General features: G+C 53.7%; 1 protein-coding gene across 1 annotated transcript in view; it reads right to left on the bottom strand.

The window, feature by feature from the left end:
* PRKAR1B (protein kinase cAMP-dependent type I regulatory subunit beta) overlaps nucleotides 1-20,413 on the bottom strand; it is a 149,137-nt gene that overhangs the window by 360 nt on the left and 128,364 nt on the right. Inside the window, exon 9 of the mRNA XM_007941327.2 lies at nucleotides 639-720. Coding sequence (XP_007939518.1) covers nucleotides 639-720 — 82 coding nt within the window. The remainder of the gene's footprint in view (nucleotides 1-638; nucleotides 721-20,413) is intronic.

The raw sequence follows: 20,413 nt of genomic DNA, 5'->3' as shown, positions 1-20,413 counted from the left end.
CAGGCAGGCCCTAGGTGGCCTGGGGAGAAGGGGCGTCAGGCAGGCCCTAGGTGGCCTGGGGAGAAGGGGCGTCAGGCAGGCCCTAGGTGGCCTGGCAGCCATTTCCCTTCAAGGGTCTGAGCCAGTGGGCAGCCAGGTTTATGGAAGGGGGAAAGATGCACCCAGAACGATGTACAGCCAGATCTGAATCCAGGTAAATAAGGAATCTTTTTTCATTATAAGCATAGCCCACACACTATTTGGGATATACTTATACTAAAAAAAAAAAGTGAAAACTTCCTTCATTCTGTGACATTCAGAGTTGATGTCCTGGGCTCTCCCCAATGCCCTGAGTGCAGTGGGGACTTTGGGGGGGGGCCTTGGGGTCCCTCTTCCAGGGACATGCCTTCAACAGCAGAAAGCTGCTGCACCCCAGCTTACGCCCTGTCGGCAACCGTCAATGCGGGTGCCAGGCACATGACAGCAATCCTGGTGCTGCAGGTGCCGGAGGCCTCTGTGGTAGCCTCACTGAGGGTCAGCACCTCCCTGTACCAGCCCTGGCCCTGCCCCCCACGTCCCTGGGCCCCAGTGGTGCTGGGGAAGGGGTGTGCAGGGTCGGTTAGGGCTCAGGTACGCCTGCTGGAAGCAGGTCCACTCACCGAAGTAGTCGGAGGGCCCGAGTCGCCCCACCTCCACATACTCCTCGTTGGGGGCCCGGCGCTGCAGCACTGATGCGGCTCCCTACGGAGATGAGGGGAGGAGAGGGTCTGCCGGGCAAAGCAGAGGGACCCGTGGGGGCCGTGGGGCCCCTTTACCGGCCACCTGCCACCCACCACGCAGCTGGACCAACTCACCAGGGACATAGTTGAGGCCCTGGGTGGAGGTGGCCTTGTCCCTGTCCTCACAGAGACCAGGATGCTGGCTAGAAGAGGTGCGAGGAGCCCGGTGCCAGGGCCCCAGGCTGGGAGACTCTCCGATGCTCCAGACGCTCCCCTCCCCAAGGTCCCCGTGAGTCCCTTCCCAGGGTCCATGTGCACCCCTTCTTGGAATGATGCCTGTGCCCCTTCCTGGGGTCCATGTGTACCCTTTCCTGGGTTTACGCTTGCACCCCTTCCTGGGTTTATGCCTGTATCCCTTCCCGGGGTCCATGTACTCCCCTTCCCGGGGTTCCACCTGCACCCCTTCCTGGGGCACCTGGATGGCACAGCTTTGAGATGACCTTGACCCAGCAGTAGGGCAGGGGCACTCTGGGCGGTGGGAGGGCTGTGCTCAGAGCCACAGCTCCCCCTCCACACCGGGAGGGGTCTGCAGACAAGCCGGCTCAATGATTAACGCGCCAGCACAGAGGTGGTGGGCGGAACAAAGGGGAGCTTGGCCGGCCACCCTGTGGAATGCGTTACACATTACAGACTCAGCCGGGACACCCCTCACTGCTGCTGGGGTGGCAGAAATGTCCCTCAGACTCCACTTGTCCCACAAGGGGATCCTGGGGGTCGGAGCCATGGGGTGTCATGGACAGTGGGGCACAGGGGGTGTGGACTGTGCTCTGAACGCCCTGCCTACAGCAGTGCCCAGGACAGCCTCCCCAGCCACCCCCCCTTCAGAGCAACTCACTGGGCACACCAGCACTTAATCCCAGGAGGGGCTTGGCTGACCTGGTCCACCTGACTGGCTCGGGCAGGGTTAATGTATAACTCCCCTTCCCGACAGTTGGGGTCCCAGTGAGAAGCCCCTCTGTGCCCGATGCATCAGGACCCCCAGGCAGCCCCTGAGAACCTGCTGGGCTGCTGGCTTGACTCTGCTCTGATGGCAGTTAGCAGCAGGCCATCTCCCCACGACAAGAGCCACTGCCACTGTGCAAGGGCTGGGACAGGGAACCTCAGACCTCCCAGCCAGCGAGCACCAGGACACTCTCCTCTCCTCTAAATTCCTGCTGTTGTGAGACTCCAAAGAAAAACGTCCCCAGGGGTTGGCCACAGGTCAGGAGCAGAACCAGCCTCAGTACCCAGCGAGGGGTTGCCTCTGGTGCTCACCTCCTGGTGCTCACCTGCACCCCCTTGCTGATCAAGACATCACGCACCTGCCTCTCATGCCCACGAGTGATGGCTCCCCTCCTACCTCCCCAGGTGGCGCTGGTGGCGTTTGGTGCCGCCGAGTCGTCTCGACTCCTAGCCGCCCCGTGAACACCAGAAGGAAACCCGCCCTGCCGCGCACCAGCCTCACAGTCCTGGCTGGTCCCGCTGCTGGGGCCACTGGGTCAGTCCATCTCAGGGCGGGCCTTCCCCTTTTTCAGAGACCTCTGCTTTACCAAGCACGACGTCCTTCTCAGGGAGCGATTCCTTCTGACAACGTGACCAAAGTACGAGAGACAAGGTCTGGCCATTCTCATTTCTAAGGGGCATTCTGGCTGAACTTCCTCCAAGATAGATTTGTTCATTCTTCTAGCAGTCTGTGGTACCTTCAATATTCTCCCTCAACCCCACAGTTCAAATGCATCAGTTCTGTGGTCTTCCTTATCAAAGGCACCACAGTACAACAAAACGACAGACGGGGTGGTGATACCACCCCAGGCAGGAAACTGATAGTCTTTTGCTCACAGTACCAGCCTCCCTGTCTGTCAGTCTGTCTGCAGTGGGTGATGTGTGGGTGTGATGCTGGAAGCCATGCCATCAGTATTTAATCCCAGCAGGGTCACCCGTGGTGGACATGTTTCAGTTGAGCTTCCAGACTTAGACAGACTAGGAAGAAAGACCTAGGGGTATAGTTCTGAAGATTAACCAGTGGGCAACCCAGGGATCACTACAGATTGCTGCCCACCTCACTTCCTCTAGACAGATCACCAGGAGGGCCAACTGCTGGAGGAAGACGTCACAGTCAGGGAAGCAGAGGGCTGCTGAGGGCAAGGGAGACGTCGGTGAGATGCAATTGCACAGCACAAAGTGCTGTCCAGTCCTGCACCGTCCCCGTGGCCGCTGGTGTGCTGGAGCCCAGCGTTGTGGCCGTGGTGCCCGTCCATCTCACGGAGGGTCCTCGTCTTCGCTGGCCCTCCCCTTCACCAACCAGGATGCCCTTCGTCAGAGACTGGTCTTTCCTGATGCATCCCTGCCATCCTTGCTTCCTCTCTCCTCCAAGACTGATTTGTTCGTGCTTCTGGAAATTTGCGGTCCATGCAGTATTCTTGGACCCATCACAGTTTCAAACACATCAATTCTTCTCCTACCTCCTTTCTCTTTATTCATCTTTCCACACACAACCAGGACCCCTGTGGCCAGGTGTGGTCATGTGACTGAGTCTTCCCCAATGGATACTGCTCCCTTCCTCAGCCCCACTGCCAGAACCCACGTGGAACCAGCATGCCAGCCCAGCCATGGGACGTCTCCAAGACCCAAGGGATGGTGGAGCCACAGGACGAGAGGGCCACGTGGAACAGAGCCAGCCTCCAACTGGCACACCCACTGTTGGGGCTGAGTTGTGTCTCCCAAAAGAGAGCCTGCAACCCCAGCCTCTGTAGGGTGAATGAGAACTTGTTTAGAGACAGGATTTGTTTTTCCAGTTAACAAGGTCACAAAACAGAGTGGGGAGGGTCCTAATTCCTTCTGAGTGGGGTCTTATGAAAGGGGAGAACTGACACAGAGACAGAGTCATTCAGGGGAAGATGCCATGTGAAGGTGTATGGGCAATCAGCAAGGGAGCTCCAAGGGTTGCCAGGAGCCCCCAAAGTCAGGAGCGAGGCAGGGAGAGATTCTCCCTCAACGCCTCAGAGGGAATCCACACCAGCACCCTGATCAGCTCCCAGCCTCCAGATCCACACACTTCTGTTCCTTAGAGCCACCAACGTGTGGCATTTTGTTACAACAGCCTCCAGGCACTGAGACACATATACCCCCAGCATCATTTCCTAACATTCTTTGTCCTCTGGGCCTCATACCTGTGGGATGCTCATTATAGCGGCATGATCTCTTATCCTAACTAATGTACCACCTGGAGTGGGCAGTAAAGGCAGGGCAGCGACAACTCTGTCTGTCACACCCTGCACCAGTCACCACCTGCAAATGGAAGTAAGAGGGCAGTGGAGGAAGAGAGGGACAGACACACTCCATACTAGCAGGGTGTCCATGCTACGTGGACAACAGGAGTAACCGCCACGCACTCCCAGCTCCCAGGGCTGTCCCTACCCCAGGTCCACCGACATCCCTCTGACGACTGGCATGTCCCGGAAATCACCCCGTGTCCACATGGAGCTCCTGGGCTGCTCTGTGAACAGTGCAGACCTTCTCAGGAGGGTTGTGGGTCTGGAGTTTCAGGCAGGAAAACCTATTTTCCACAGTCTACATAATATTCCTCAAATTTCTCACTTACTGATTCCGACCCAACTCTACAAACCAACCAGATCTCCTACCGAAGAAAACATGGAAGGGCACAGGCAGGAGCAGCTGCCTCTAGCAGGTAGGGTCAGAGGACCTGTTTCCTTTCAACTATTTTTTTTTGTTGTTAACTTTGTGCTTTTACAAAATGAAAATCAAATACAAATTAGAAAAGTTGACTTCTTCTGAAAAATTGAGCCTGGTGGATACATATTTAAAAGTTAAAATTGAAAAACCACAATGACTGTCCCAGCAGCTCCATTCCTGGGTCTACGCCCGAGATGACTGAACCCAAGGCCTCCAGTGACACGTGTGCAGTGTCCTCTCCAGCACCGTCCCCAAGAGCCAGAGGGTGGACACAGCCCCAGCGTCCATCAGCAGATGATGGACACACACGGTGTGGTCTGTCCACATAGTGAACTATTACTCAGCCGTAAAGAGGAGAGTCTGGCCCATGCTGCCCACGGACGAACCTTGACAACACAATGCTGTGAACGAATCCAGACACAACAGGACACGTGTGTCTGCTCCCACTCACGTGAAGTGTGGAGACCAGACATCCAGAGACAGAAGTTTATCAGAGGTCACCTAAGGGCAGGGGAGGTGGGGAAAGGGGGAGTACTCTTAGCAATGCAGAGTTTCTGCTTAGGGTGATGAAAAGCTTTTGGAAACAGACCATCATGACGGCTGCATGGGACGGTGAAGTATTGTGCCCTTAAAAACATACAAATGACAAATCATGTGCATTTAGCTACTATATATATATATATATATATATACACATATATACATATATATATAAACACTGATGAAAGCAATGCTTGTGCCCGACAGCCTTTGCCCTGGTGGAGACAGTGTGAAGACCTCCACTAAACACCCTCTCCATATCACGTTCTGCTCACTAACATGATGATTTATCCATGAGCTCCACAGCCAAGTGTGGATTCCAGTGTTTGGGGGCCAGTGGCATTTTTCAAGTGTTTGTTTTAGGGTGTCTGCACCATTTATCCGGGCACATTCCTCCACTCTGCTTCCCTGCTCACAGCAGCCGTGAGCAGTGTGCACATAAAAGTCACACACTCTGGCCACAAACCGTTCTTGCAACAACTGCAAAAACACACTTGGTCTGTGACCGGGCACAGGCTGGTTTCCGTGCCAGCTTCTAGTCAATCATCTACCCAGCTGGGGCCTCGGCAGAGGCACGACTCGGTCACTTCTGTGGGAAAACAGCAGTGCTAACGTGGGTCCCATGCCCAGCTTTGGGAGGGTCTGCCTGCGGCAGCCAGGGGCAAAAGCCAGCACCAGGACAGCCCCTCCTGCCCACACACCAGGGCAAGGCAGTAAAAATCGGAAGGAAAGGAAGAAACAACAAAAAGCCTGCCTTTTCAGGATTCTTCCTTCCTGCAAACGGAGTGCTCATCCCCGTTCCCTGAAGCCAGGAAATGTCTGTCACCTGACATGAAAGTGGCTGGGAAATGGATGGCCTGCCAAGGATGGACGGGTGCAAGTGGGCATGGCCAAGTCCCAGAAGAAGGGTGTTGGGTAGGCCCCAGCCTCCACTCCCAACACCCTGCTGCCACCTGCCCCCAGAGTGTCCTCAGGGACCGGTGGTTCCCATGGAGGGAGGGCCCCGGCCTCCGCCCCCAACACCTCCTGCCACCTGCCCCCAGAATGCCCTCAGGGACCGGTGGTTCCCATGGAGTGTGGCATGAGGAGGCCTTTGTGGATTCTCTGTGTGTTTCTACATCTTCCGCGACTGTGGCCATGACTTCATTTGCAGTCCCACCTCCACAAATGTTCTTGTCTCCATATTGTGCTCACAGGTACACGTTTGTCAAGACCTGTGTGTTCACAGCTGTCCATTTTAAAGATGGTCAGATTATTCAACTTCAGGTAAACCTCAATGGAGCTATCACAAAATGAACCATGAAAATCATGACAGTCTCCCACGAAGCAGCCCAGAGACTGCATGGCCAGGCTCAGAACCTGGCTACCCATTACCGACAACAGCCAGAGGTGGACACAACCCAAGCGTCCATCAGCAGATGGCAGATAACCCAGTGTGGTCCATCCAGACAGCGGAGTAGTCCTCAGCCATAAAGGGGGATAAAGTCCTGATCCATGCTGCCCAGAGATGAACCTTGACAGCAGCATACTGAGTGAAAGATGCCAGACACAACAGGGCGAACACTGTCTCATCCCACTTATAGGAAATCTATGCATGTACAGAGTCCACTAGAGGATCCCAGGGGCTGGAGAGCTGTTGCTTAGAGGGGGATGAAGACGTTTTAGGATAGAGGTGATAGCGGCTCCAAAAACCCACTGCTCCCATGCCACTTCAGGGGGGGGGGTGCACAGCCTCCATTCCCCTCCACAGTTGGGGTACACAGCCTCCATTCTTCAGAGTTAGAGTATGCAGCCTCTCTTCCCATTCAGAGTTGGAGTACACAGCCCCTGTTCCCCTTCAGAGCTGGGGTGCACAGCCCCTGTTCCCCTTCAGAGCTGGGGTGCACTGCTCCCGGCCCCTAGGTTCCCAAGGTTGGGCCACCCAGCTTCTCTGATGTCATCCATCTTCTGCCAAGTGCCCACAACCATAAATACACTAAAGACAGCCAAGGGCAGCCGCCTCTGACCAGAGAGGCCAGCAGAGGTTACAGGAGCCCTCCCAGCAAATCAATTGATTTCATTTCACCTGATCATCATTTACTAGCCATGTAAAGGCATTTGATCATGTGGATCATAACAAATTGTGGATAACATTGAGAAGAAAGGGAATTCCAGAACACTTAATTGTTCTCATGAAGAACTTGCACATAGACCAAGAGGCTGTCGTTTGAACGGAACGAGGAGACACTGCATGGTTTAAAATCAAGAAGGGAGTGCATCAGTGGTGTATCCTTTCATCATACTTATTTAATCTGTATGCTGAGCAAATAATCCAAGAAGATGGACTATCTGAAGAAGAACGTGGCATCAGGATTGGAGGAAGAATCATTAACAACCTGTGATACGCTGATGACACAACTTTGCTAGCTGAAAGTAAGGATGACTTAGAGCACTTACTGATGAAGATTGAAGAATACGCTCCTGCAGTATGGACTACATCTCAACATAAAGAAAACAAAAATCCTCACAAGTGGACCTATAAGCAGCATCACGATAAATGGAGAAAAGATTGAAGTTGTCAAAGACTTCACATTGCTTGGTTCTACCATCGACGCTAATGGAAGCAGCAGTCAGGACATCAGACGACATATTGTTGTTGTTGTTATATGCTGTCGAGTTGAACCCGACTCATAGTGACCCCTCTTTGGGTTTCTGAAGCTGTATCACTACAGAAGTAGATTGCCCAACCTTCCTTTCGAGGAATGGCTGGTGGGTTTGAACCGCCAGCCTTCTGTTTAGCAGTCAAGTGCCTTAGGCACTACACTACCAGAGTTCCTAGCACTGGGCAAATCAGTTTCAAAGGACCTCTTTCAAGTGCTGAAGAGCAAAGATGTCTCCTTGAGGACTAAGGTGCACCTGATACAAGCCATGATATTTGCAGTTGCCTCATATGCATGTGAGAGCTGGACAATGAATAAGGAAGACTGAAGAAGAGTTGATGCTTTTGAGTTGTGGTGCTGGTGAAGAATGCTGAGAGTACCATGGACTGCTAAAAGAACTAACAAATCTGTCCTGGAGGAAATGCAGCCAGAATGCTCCTTGGAGGTGAGAATGGCCTAACTTCATCTCACCTACTTAGGTCATGTTGTCAGAAGGGACCATTCCCTGGAGAAGGATGTCACGCTTGGTAAGGTGGACAGTCGATGAAGGAGGGGAAGGCCTTCAACGAGATGGATTGACACAGTGGCTGCAGCAATGGGCTCAAGTATAGCAGGGATCGTGGACCTGGCGTGACCAGGCAGTGTTTCATTCTGCTGTGCATGGGGTCACTATGAGTTGGAAGTGACTTGACGGCACCTAACATCAACCACAGTCATTGAGGGGAGTTTCTCAAGGACTCAAACAGGACAGTAAGGCTTGGGGACCACTCCCTGAGAGCCTGTGCAATGATCCCCACCCTCAGCTGGGCAGTGAGGGCACCACGAGGACCTGGAGTTTCCACCCCAGAGTTGGGAGACTGGGATTTAACCTTGGCTCTGCTGTGTGGTGCTGGGTGAGTTAGCACACCTTTCTGAGCCTCAGGTTACCCACTGTACAATAAAATAGCAGTTACCCTAGCTTCACCAGGCCCTACAAGACTCAGTGAGGCAATGGATATAAGAATACTCTGGACACTGACAAGGGCTTTAGAGCCACATGGCGCTCATGATGGTTAGAGGGCTGGCATGGTCTGGACTCCTGGTATTTCTCTCCATGTGCCTGTTTTCTCATTTGTAAAACTGGGACAATGACAGTCACTGCCTCAGAGACCTGGAAGGGTTATATGAGATCTATATAAACGCCATGCACACAGTGAGGCCTCAGAAACCATTAGCATCACTGTCATCAGGAGCCCTGGTGGCACAGTCATGAAGCACTGGGCTGCTAACCAAAAGGTTGGTGGTTCAAATCTACCAATGGCTATTAGAGAGAAAGTAATCTGCTTCTGTGAAGATTACAGTCCTGGGAGTCCTATGGGGCAGTTCTACTCTGCTCCATAGGGTTGGCAGCATGCGATAACAGAACAACAACATCATTACCACCATCATTGTCATCATCACCACCCCCCCCCACCGTCAGTACCATCATTGTCATCACCACCACATCATCATCATCACCATCACCACCGTCACCATCATCACCACCACATCATCAGCATCATCATTGTCACTAACCTCATCACCATCACTCTCACCATGATCACCACCACCACCACTACCATCACCACCATCACTCTCACCATCACCACCACCACTATCATCACTACCATCATCACAATCACCAGTCACCATCATCACTGCCATCATCATCATCACCATCTCCACCACCACCACCATCACCAACGCCATCTTTGTTAGCAGAACACAACAAGAGCTTGACCACCTGAAATCCTGATCACAGCTCCTGCCCTGCCTCCCACTGCTTTGCATGTGTTACAAAGCAAGAGTAACCCTTTTGGGTCCCTAGTCTCTGTCCAAAACACTCACAAGAGGGCCTCAGGCTCCCCTGAGCTGCCCAGCACTGCTCAACCAGGCCTCCCTGTGCTCAGCCCTCTCTTGCTTTGTCCTGGGTGGCATGGGTGAATCACCCAGCTCAGTGCTAGGGGAATTGGTGACCTCAGACCCTGCTGACAAGGACAGTGGCCCCTTGGGAAGCCCCCCATAGCAGGAGTTTTTTGTGAGCCTCATCAAACAGCCAATACGGGGGGGACGGCCACAGCTGTGATTGAGTCAGAGAACCACATGTCACCAAATTTAGAACACAGGAGGCCAACTTCCTACCCGAGCCCATTGTTCACTACCTGGAGCCCAGCTGACCAGCAGTGAGTCTTCCAAGGCCCCTCACACTTGATTCACATGCCTCCCTGAGCCACAGGAGATACACAAGCCATCTGTCATCACCAAGCCCTCCCACCGCCCTCAGGCCAGCCCAGTCCTGATTGGTGCCTGGACACTGGGATGGTTTGGTACCACTGCAGATTGATTTGTTCAGACCAGTGCATCTGTCGGGAGTTTTGAGGCCAAAACATCCGTCCCAAGGGCCACCGTCTCTGCATGGTGCTTAACGCTGCTCACGCCGGTGCCAGGACTCTCAACCAGGATAATCCACAGCCTTGGAATCTGCAGCCACATTCCACATCTGTCCGTCTGGGAACGCCTGCCTGAGGGCTATGAGAAGGTCTGAGGGGGAAACAGGATCTGGGAACGTCTGGAAATAGGACGCACAGCCGGGCTGTTTTGTTTGGCCTCTTTGGGGGTGGTGGAGACGATGCTTTGTCACATTTTTGGGGGGCAGGGCAAATGTTTTATAATGCTTCTTACACTAACAAGAGAAAAGACTCAGAAAAGCAAAGGCACTTGTCAGAGGAACGCACACCAACTGTTGCTGGGTGCACCCTACATCCATGTGGGCGGGGGCATGTGGAGGGACCAGCAAGAAGGGGCCCAGCCTGTTACCATCCCCTGCGGAGAGGCCTGAGGGCTAGGACAGAGTCAGCCACGGCTATTCCCAGAGCATTCCTTCTAGTTCAGCCCAGAAGAGCTGAGGCTGGGGCTGGTGACAGGATTAGGATTAGGGATAAGGTTGGGGCTGGGTTAGAGTCAGGTTAGAGTTAGGTTAGATTTAAGGCTGTGTTAGGGTTGGGGTTAAGGTTAGCGTTAGGCTTAGGCAAGGTTAGGTTATGGTTAGGGACATGTAAGAGTATGGTTAAGGTCAGGGTTATGGTGAAGGTAAGGGCTGTGTTAAGGTTAGGGTTAGGTTAAGGTTAAGGTCATGGTGAAGGTTAGGGTATGTTAGGGTTAGGCTTAGTCAGGGTTAGGTTAAGGTTAGGGTCATGGTGAGGGTGAGGGTTATGTTAAGGTTAGGGTTAGTGTTAGGGCTAGGTTATGGTTAGGGTCAAGGTGAGGGTAAGGATTGTATTAAGGTTAGGGTTAGGCTTAGTCAGGGTTAGGTTACATTTAGGGTCACAGTGAGGGTTAGGGTTAGGGTTCGGAATCTACTGGCACCACTAGACCACCACTGCCCTCTTCCAGATGCCCTCTTCTGTCAATACTAGACAGCAAACTACCCTCAGTCACAAGGAGCATTGGCACCAGCTGTAGAGAAATAACAGGAAATATTGGCCTGGAGACCAAGGCCACACCCTGGAGTGACTTCTTGATCCTGTCCAGACACATTGACCAGTCCTGGTGCCTTCCTACAGGGGCTGCACAGCCCAGCTCTGGGTTCTTCAGAAAGACCAGGGAAGCCAAGTGTCCCAGGACAGAAGGAAATCAATGAGCCTTCAAGAAGGTCCATAAGAGGAGCTTTGGGGAGAAGCCACACCCCCCAAAACAGCAAAATATATGTGCAAAGAGGTGAGAATAAGAGCAATAAAGGAGGAGAAAGCAAGCAAAACGCTTTAAAGGCATGAACATCATGTGAGGGCCCTCTCCGCCCCTGCAGTATGTCTTTTTAACAGTTTATTTTTGTTGTTGTTGCTGAACACATCCACAGCATACACCAATTCAGCAGTTTCCACACGTACAACTCAGAGACACAGACAACATTCTTCAAGTTGTGCATCCTCGCTATCTTTTCTGAGTTGTTCCTTCCCATTAACATAAAATCACAGCCCCTAAGGTTCCCATCTAACCTTTCAAGCTGCCATTGTCAATTTGATCCCAAACAGACAGTCCTTTAAAAGGGTACAATGCTCAGGGCCGACGTTCCTTAATAATGAAGCGAAGCTGTTGTTTGGCTTTAAGAAGACTTCAGGGAATATTTTTAGTTTAAGGCTTACAGATAATCTCAGTACAATATTTTCAGGAGTTCACTCAGCTTCAATGGCTCCAGAAAGTCTGGATTCCATGAGAATTTGAAATTCTATTCTTGCCCCAGCAATATTTTTATACCCAGCCCTGGTGGCCAGCACAATGCTGGGCCCACAGTAGATGTTCTCCTTTCTAGGAATTTCTAAAATTGACAAGTGACTTTTGAACACCCTAATACTCCCACCCTACCCCCACCCCGCCCAGTGAATGGGTCTTTGGGGTGGGCTGAGCAGCAGCAGGTACCATTATGGGCAAGGAACTGTTCCCAGGAGAAGAACGGGTTGGAAATACGCTGTTTTGCAGTTGCTTCAACACTGTGGACATTCACTACGCTAATTTGCAAAGAGAGGAGATAAATCCAATCCAGCGTTTCCAAGGCAACGCGATCCAGTCCTTCAAGAGGCAGTGGTGTGGGAACGGGCTGGGGAATTTTTCTCTCTGGATTATAGGAACCTGCCTCGATTTTATGGGTAGCCAGCTTGCAGGGCTCCAGCTGCCCCAGCCTGTGGTGAAGGTTCCCAGGGAGGAGGAAATTCAAGTGGCCTGGAAGGCGGGGACTGCATGGGGGGCTCCAGGGGCCCCCATGGAGGAATGCAGCCAGAGGAATCTGAGCCACCACTGCGACCCCAGGCCCTCCACCCCAGTCACTGCCCAAATCCCCTTCTTTCGGTTTTCCTGGAGATGTCATTGCTGATGAGGCTGGGTGACAGCTGGGCAGCCTGTGCCTTGCGGAGCGATGGGTCCTTGGACATTCTGTCATCACTTCACCAGGCCCCAAGCATCGCCTCACCCCACAGGGGGAAGCCCAGCATCTGTTCTACCAGTTGTGGTTGCCAACTCGTGCCCATCCTCTCCCTGGCTCCCTGAGACTATGTCCCAACTTGAGAGAGGGCTGGAGGCAGGTAGGGGCCCCCAGAAGCAGTGCCTCAGGCCCTGCACTGAGTCCCCACCAACAACTATATCATCTGTCTTCTCCCACCATGACAGTCGGCTGGTCAGTGAGAGCTCTGCTCCCCAAGAGCTCTGGGGACCAGGGGTTGGCAGCTCCTAGCAGTTCCAGAGACAGCTGGCCGTGAGTGCCCCAAGCTGCAGAAATGAGGAGAGCACTTCTTCCAGGGAAAACAGCAGGAGCTGTGGAGTTTGGCTCAGGAGGCTGGCAGGTGTGAATGAGTCCCAGAGTATCTGCAGGGCGTCCCCCACACCTGCGTGAGGGTGGAGAGGGGGGCCACCAGGCTCCGCCCCTGAGGAGACTAAGCCAGCCCTCAGGAAGGGGCGGGGTCTGGACCAGGCCTGTGGGTGGCATCCCTGTGAGCAGTGCAGCCACACTGAGCGGCACCAGCTGCACCAAGGGCAGGCGATGACAGGAGCTTGGCCCAGGAGGCTAGGCATGTCCCCTCCAAAAGGGCAGTGAGCTGAGGGCTGAGGATCCATTGGCCATGAAGGGCCCTATCCCACTTGTCCTGTGGGCCAGGCACAGTGAGGAACCCAAGGCCCAGTGCCATGTGGCCACCCCCCTCCCAGTCCCCAGACCTCGGCCTCAGACATGACAGCAAGCAGGCTGAGACGTGCCCAGTGGCCCCTGGGGACACCCATTCCAACAGGTGTAGACCTGCCCCAGCTACACAGGAACTGCCATTTGGGGAAGGTCGGAAAGCAGGTGACGGTGGGGTGGGGGTTGTTGCATTGCCTCCAGAAAAGCAAGGCACTTGGCGCAGAGAACGCAACACACCACTTGGGTTGTCAGGCCCGTGTTTCCCAAGTGTGTGTGTGGACCAGCAGTCTGCTGACTCACAGAGACCCCGCATGTCAGGAGGACTGTGCCCCGTGGCGCTCTCACGGGCTGACTCACAGTGACCCCGCGTGTCAGGAGGACTGTGTCCCACAGTGCTCTCATGGGCTGACACAGCGACCCCGCGTGTGTCAGGAGGACCACACTCCACGCTCTCACGGGCTGACTCAGCGACCCTGTGTGTGTCAGGAGGACTGCGCCCCATAGCGCTCTCCTGGGCTGACTCATGGAGACCCCGCGTGTCAGGAGGACCACATTCCACACTCTCACAGCGACCCCGCGTGTCAGGAGGACCACATTCCACACTCTCACAGTGACCCCGCGTGTCAGGAGGACCACATTCCACAGCACTCTCACGGGCTGATTTCCCTAAAGCCTTTCCTGCAAGGCACCTTTGTGTGGACCTGCACCTCTGACCTTTCTGTTCCAGCTCCGATGCACCTGCCCACCATTCACGCCATGCAGGGACACACAGGAGGGTGTGTATATGTGCACACATATACATATAATTTTTATTGTGGCAAAATACATGACAAAAAGCTTTCGATTTGAACCACTTCTAAGTGTCCCACTCTGCGGCAGGGGTCACCATCACCACCACGTGGTGCAGCCATCACCAGCGTCCACCCCACTACTTCCCGTGGCCCTAGTCACAAACTCTGTGCCCCTCAAGCAGCCCAGCTAACCCCAGAGATACTGCGGGTCTAGTTCCGGGACACCACGATAAAGTGAACATTGTAATCGAGCAAGTCATATGCCCTTTTTGTGTCCCCTAGAAGAGACTGCCCGACACCATCCTGTGGACTGCTATATGTGAATCACATGATGGAAAGGGCTGCAATATCGTGAGAATGACCAAGGTAGGACACAGAGGCACGAAGTGAGCATGTGCAGTAGGAAAAATGGTGCCCAGACACTTGCTCAAGGCCGGGTCGCCACAGATTCTTCATCTGTGAAAGATGCACTGTCTGTGAAGTGCCATAAAATGAGGTGTGCCTGCAACCTCCCCTCCCCCAGCCCCTGGCAACCACCAATCTGCTTTCTGTCTTCATCCGTTTGCCTGTTCTAGGTAATCATCTAAGTGGGGTCATATGATATCTGTCCGTTTGTGTCTGCTATCCCAGTGGGCTTTGCAAAGTCTCGTTCATTTTTCTTTTATGGCCGTTGTCACACTTAGCCCCCTTGCCATGGAGACACTGTTTTCATCCTCTCCTCTTAGGAAAACACAGAGTACATGCTGGAAGGTGCCCTCCGCAGCATCAGACCAAGCCTGTGTCCCTGGGCCAGGGGAACCGCAGGCCTCTGAACCTGCAGAGCCACAGCACTGGCCTGACTCCATCCCCAGCCAACATGGGACTCCAGGTAAACCACAGGCTTCCCTGGTCTGACGCTCCTGCCAGAAACCAGGAACGCCATCCACCGTCAGCCGAATTCCAGAGCCAGAGGAAGAGCCAGGAGGGACCAGCAGCCTGCAGCATCACTCATCCCACAAAGCCTCATGTGCGCCGTGAGGAGCACGAGCACGGGGCCTGCCCAGGCCTCGCCGGCATGGTTCTCGCTGGCCACGACAGGAAACTGGGTCTAAACTGCAAACCTCTCTTGAGTCAGATTTCCTTCTGATCCCTGATTCCCGTGAACCACAGTCCCGCTGTGACTTACAGATTTGGCTGATCACAGAGGAAAAGAGAACCCACGTTGCCACGGAGACCACTTCAAACGCATTTTACAACGCTGTGCAAACTATACTTTCCGGGAGGGTTTGGTTACATCCCAGAGGCACGCACAACCGCCTGTGTAAATCTGCTGAGACCCCCTGCCTCTCTCTCGTCACCTCCAGCCCGGCCCCCACCCCCTCACACATCAGTGGGGGGCGGGTATCTCTCCTGTGGGCTGGCAGTGCTCAGCAAGACGGCATCACTCTCCAAGGAGCCTTCCTTGGCCATCTTTTGGGGTAAGAGCCTTCTTTGGCCATCTTTTGGGGCAGGAGCCATTGAGTACACCGAGGGGGCAGGGGGAACGCTCCCTGCACCCCGCCTGTAGGTGGCTCTTCTGTGGGGAGAGGGGCAGTCCCTCATGACAGCAGGTACGCTCTCGGGGATGACCATGCATAACTGCCCATGGCCAACCACACCCCAATGGGGGATTGCAATGAATGTCACAAAACAAAACGTGTATGAATTATTGAAAGGAAAACGAGTTTGCTCTGTAAACTTTCACCGAAAGCACAATTACAAAAAGTTCTCCATGGTCACCCAGAGTGGGAGGAATAGGGAGGCTTGCGAAGAGCAACATTCACGTCACCGACGTCGCTCTGCAGTGGTCCCACGCGCCCCGAGTTCTACGAGAGCACACGCACCCAGCCAGTGCCCACTGGACGGCCGCCAGTGAGAGGCGGGGCGTGGAGGGCAGCTGCACCCCCACCCCCAGCTGTGCGCGTCCTTGGGCAAAAGGCCAGGCTTCCCTGCAGCCACTCCCACTGTCGGAGGAATGAAAACAGAGCCCTATCGCAGGCGTGTGGCCAGATGAACCAAGACCGGGAGCCTAGGGTGCACACAGCACCTGGCACCAGACAAGGCCAGCTCCCATTACTGTGATGAGCTGGGTGGGTGACCACCACCACACCTGCCCCTGTGCTTGGGGGAGCAGCACGTCAGGGAGCCACCTTCTTCTATGCACTGGCTTACGTTTTTCACCTGATGGTTTTTCTAGAAGTGGCCTCAGGCCCATCAGGAGTGGACCTTGGTGGTCAGAAATAACAGACAATTGTCTGCAGTCACCAGAGTTACTCCTTTACTCAGCTTCAAGACCACTGAAGCTCAGGCTGCAAACTCAATGCCTACAAGTGACTGCAGAGATCATAACGAGACAAGAAGGCTGGGTGGGGTCTGTGGCTAACTGGGGAGTGTCTGCATGCCCCAAGGAGCAGCTGCCTCTCAGGTGCAGCTGGTCGTGGCCAGGCAGGGAGATGGGCCCTTGGTGGCCAGAGAATGAAACTTTGAAAGAAGAGGAAAAGGTCTAGATTTTCACCGTGAGATCTCCTTATTTTTGAATGTTGACAATGAATTAAATGTTGAAAACACACCACACAGGCCAACACGGCCTTGTCTCTGAACGGAACGTGCCTGCGGACACCAGTTTTCCCTGATGGAAGGCAAAATCCACAGCAACGTAAGGCATTTCCGTTTTTAAGCGGGTGGCCCTGACCTGGGGTTGCTGTGTTTTGCACCTGCAGCCATCAGGCTTTTTTCTAGATCTTATCCTTAGTAACAAGGGCTGCATACAATGTCACAGGTTCCATTGCTGATGTCATCATTCTCACGTCAATACCCAAAGATAAACCAGTAAAGAGCAGGTTTATAAAGAGACTCATACTAAAAGGTGACACTAATTTTTAAAAAAGAAAGAAAACAGGAGATGTTGGACTTACATCAGAACCAACTTACAACAATGTGGTCAGAATGGTACCTTGCCGTAACTCGGGGACCACCCATATTACACCCCTCACGTTGGTGGTGGAGCGGTAAGCAGGGCTGCCTCCACTGTTCTGTTTTCTAGGCCAGAAGGAGGTGGCATTTAATCATCCATGAGTGGTGACAACTGAAGAGAAGGTGTCCCACTCCAAACAGGAGCAGGCTGCAATCTCTCAGCCCTGAGAGCTGGCTATCTGTGGAGGCTCGTGTGATGGTGGGCAGGGCCACTGGGGCTGCCAAGTGGTCTCCCTCTGGAAAGCAGCCAGGGCAAACCCTCTGGGCCACAGGACCCACAACCGAACATAGGGCAGGACCAGGCAGTGTTCTGCCGTGGGTCAGGCTGTCATAAGTCGGGGCCAACTTGAGGGAAGCCAACAACACCAACAGGGGGGTATAACTGCTGGACAGGAGGCGGGTAGCCAGCAAAGAAAAGTAAAAACCCTTCCTGCTGAAGGCCCTGGGTCAGCTGGTGTGGGATTAGCCTTCAGGGAAGCCTTCCTGGGGCCTCTCGCAAGAGGGGAGAGCACCCACTGCCTGTCTTCATCCTCCAGCGGCAGCTTTAGCTGGATGCGTGGAGTGGAAATAACTCCCTGCTGACACGTCCTCTAGATAACCACGTAGGCGGACGCCCAGGGCTCCCTCCAGAGTCACAGGACTTCACAAGATAAAAATCAAGCCTTGCGCTCCAGCCAACCCCCTGACGTCCCGAAACACAGGCCTTACAAGGACCCCCAGCTAAACCAGCACTGGGCTGCAAGGAGCAACAACAGAGGCTTCATGTTGGCCTCTGGACCTGCAAGAGGTGTCCTTGGTCTCTACACAAGCTCAAGGTCACAGGCGGGGCTCACAGGGGCTTCTGGCTGGACGGACCCTCCTCTGGGCTGCATCACTGCAGAGCCGAGACAACTCCGACCAGAACCAGAATTCGCTCTGCCTGTGGATCTTTTTAAAGATAAATTGTTCGTAAGTGAGTCTCTGACACTAAGGACAAGTAACACTGCGTGGGCAGTCTCCCTGACCGGAGCCCTGAGGGTGCAGTGCCTAAGGCATTTGGCTGCTAACCAGAAGGTCAGTGGTTCAAACCCACCAGCACCAGCTGCTCCGAGAAATGAAGATGGGGCAATCCACTTCTGTAAAGATTTACCGTCTTGGGAACTCAGTGGGGGTCACTATGAGTCAGAATCGACTTGATGGCAGTGGGTTTGGTTGTTTTTGGTTACTCACTCACTCACACATTCATTAGTTCACTCATTCATTCACATTCACTCATTCATTCATTCACATAGTCATCAGTTCACTCATTCATTCATATTCATTCACACATTCATCATTCACTCACTCATTCAGGCACTCACTCACTCATTCAATCACTTATTCACTCACTCACTCACCATCAACTCACATTCTCTGAAGGCTTCCTCTGTCCTGAGACTCCGCGCTGGGAGGAACTATGTGTTGGGGAGGTGGAGGAGGAATGAGAATAGAGGTCCACCCTCCCGAATCCACACACTGAGCTCTGGTCAAGGCCCCCTAGTGCCTCTCTCTCTAGGAAGGTGGGCATGCCCTGTCACACTCAGTTCTGGTCAAGGTCACTTAGTACCTCTCCCTCGAGGAGGATGGGCATCTCCCAAGGCTGCCAAAGCTCTCTCCCCACTTCAGTCTCCCAACCCTCTCCTGCTGGGAGAGCGGCAGGCTGAGGAGCAGGAGGAGAGCAGACTGACCGAGGGGCCAGTCTCACATGCACTCAGAGCTTCATGTTCATCCATGTCACTCTGTCACTCTGCTCTGTGGATCATCAGAACCAAGTGGGCACACATATGAGCTGAACACTTACATTAGGTAGATACACTCCATGGAGAGATCAATCATGGGAAAATAGAAGGGCTGTGATGCACAGGGAGACAGCTCAGGGGGCAGGAGAGCACGGAGGGATGGACACAGGGAAGAGGTGTCTATGGGGAGGAAGTGGGAGGAGAGCTGTTGCATTGTGGGAGATTACAGTCAATGTCACATGACAAAATGTGCATGTACTAATATAGGGAACATGAATTTGTAAACTTTCACCTGAATCACAATAAAAATTTTAAAAGAAGAAGAAGCAAGTGGGCACAGACACAGAACCCCAGGTCCTGTCATTGGCATCAAAGACCTTGGCTTTGGGCTGTCATCCCTGTTGCTATTTTAACCAAGAAAACGGGCCTCGTATTGGATCACATTGACCAGTGTCAACTGGGGCTCTGCCCTCCTCTCTCCAATTTTCCTTTCCTGTCTGATATTCCCTGGCAGCGGGGCACGTCCCCTCTGGCCACATGGTGACCCTCCAAGAACGTGAGTTACATCCTGAGATGACAGTTAGCTTGGTGGGACCGATTCTGACACTCAAGTGTACCCTCCCGTCCATGGGAAAAATCCAAAGTGAGGGAACGTTCTAGAAAGAACATGCAGACACAAGGCTTTTCACCCCCACCCCCACCCCAAGGAAAAGAAAGGCAGGACCTAAGCCAAACGAGTAGACATGTGTTCTGGGCTCCATGGGCCACACGGTCCAGGGGTTTGAGAGTCCATTCCTGGGCTGCGGCATGGAATTCGCTTTATCCTAGGGCTGAAGTCTCCAAGGCGAAGTGTTGACAGCTCTGGGGTTCCATGTCCATGCTCGCTTCCATGCTCATCAGTAGGAAGAGGGTGCCCCCCATATGCTGGGCCAGGCACCTCCCAACACAGTCCCCTTAGCCATCCCTCCCTCACAATGGCTGCTCCCTAAGACCTGGTCACTGGGGGCACAGACCCCACAGTCTTAGGGTGTCACAGAGCTGACTCTGCCCTGAGGGTGTGGGAGAGGGAGGGGGTTCAGCCAAACATCAGGAAGGACTCACTCCCACAGCTACAGCTGAACTTGTCACCGTCTTTAATTTAAATTTCTTATCTGGAGATAATGGTAGATTCCTATGCAGAGAGACCCTGTGTCTCCTTCACTCAGTTTCTCCAAGGGTAATGGCTGGAGAAACTGTAGCCAACATCACAGCCAGCGTATGGTACCAACAGTGCATCAATCTGAATCATGCCACCCTAATTTTACTTGCATTGATGCCCACACATGCCTGTGTTACCAATACCAACTGTCATCAACTCTGACTCATGGCGCCCCCGTGTGTTAGGGCAGAACTGGGCTCCACAGGGCTGTCAACGGTGACCCCGTGTGTCTCGGGGCAGAACTGGGCTCCCCAGGGCTGTCAGTGGTGACCCCGTGTGTCTCGGGCAGAACTGGGCTCCCCAGGGCTGTCAACGGTGACCCCGTGTGTCTCGGGCAGAACTGGGCTCCCCAGGGCTGTCAACGGTGACCCCGTGTGTCTCGGG

Source organism: Orycteropus afer, unplaced genomic scaffold (genome assembly GCF_000298275.1).
Source record: "Orycteropus afer afer isolate SDZICR_OR568_19922 unplaced genomic scaffold, OryAfe1.0 scaffold00006, whole genome shotgun sequence".
NCBI classification, from domain to species: Eukaryota; Metazoa; Chordata; class Mammalia; order Tubulidentata; family Orycteropodidae; genus Orycteropus; species Orycteropus afer.
Note: the sequence above shows the minus strand (reverse complement) of the source record. Positions and strands in the feature narration are given on the sequence as shown.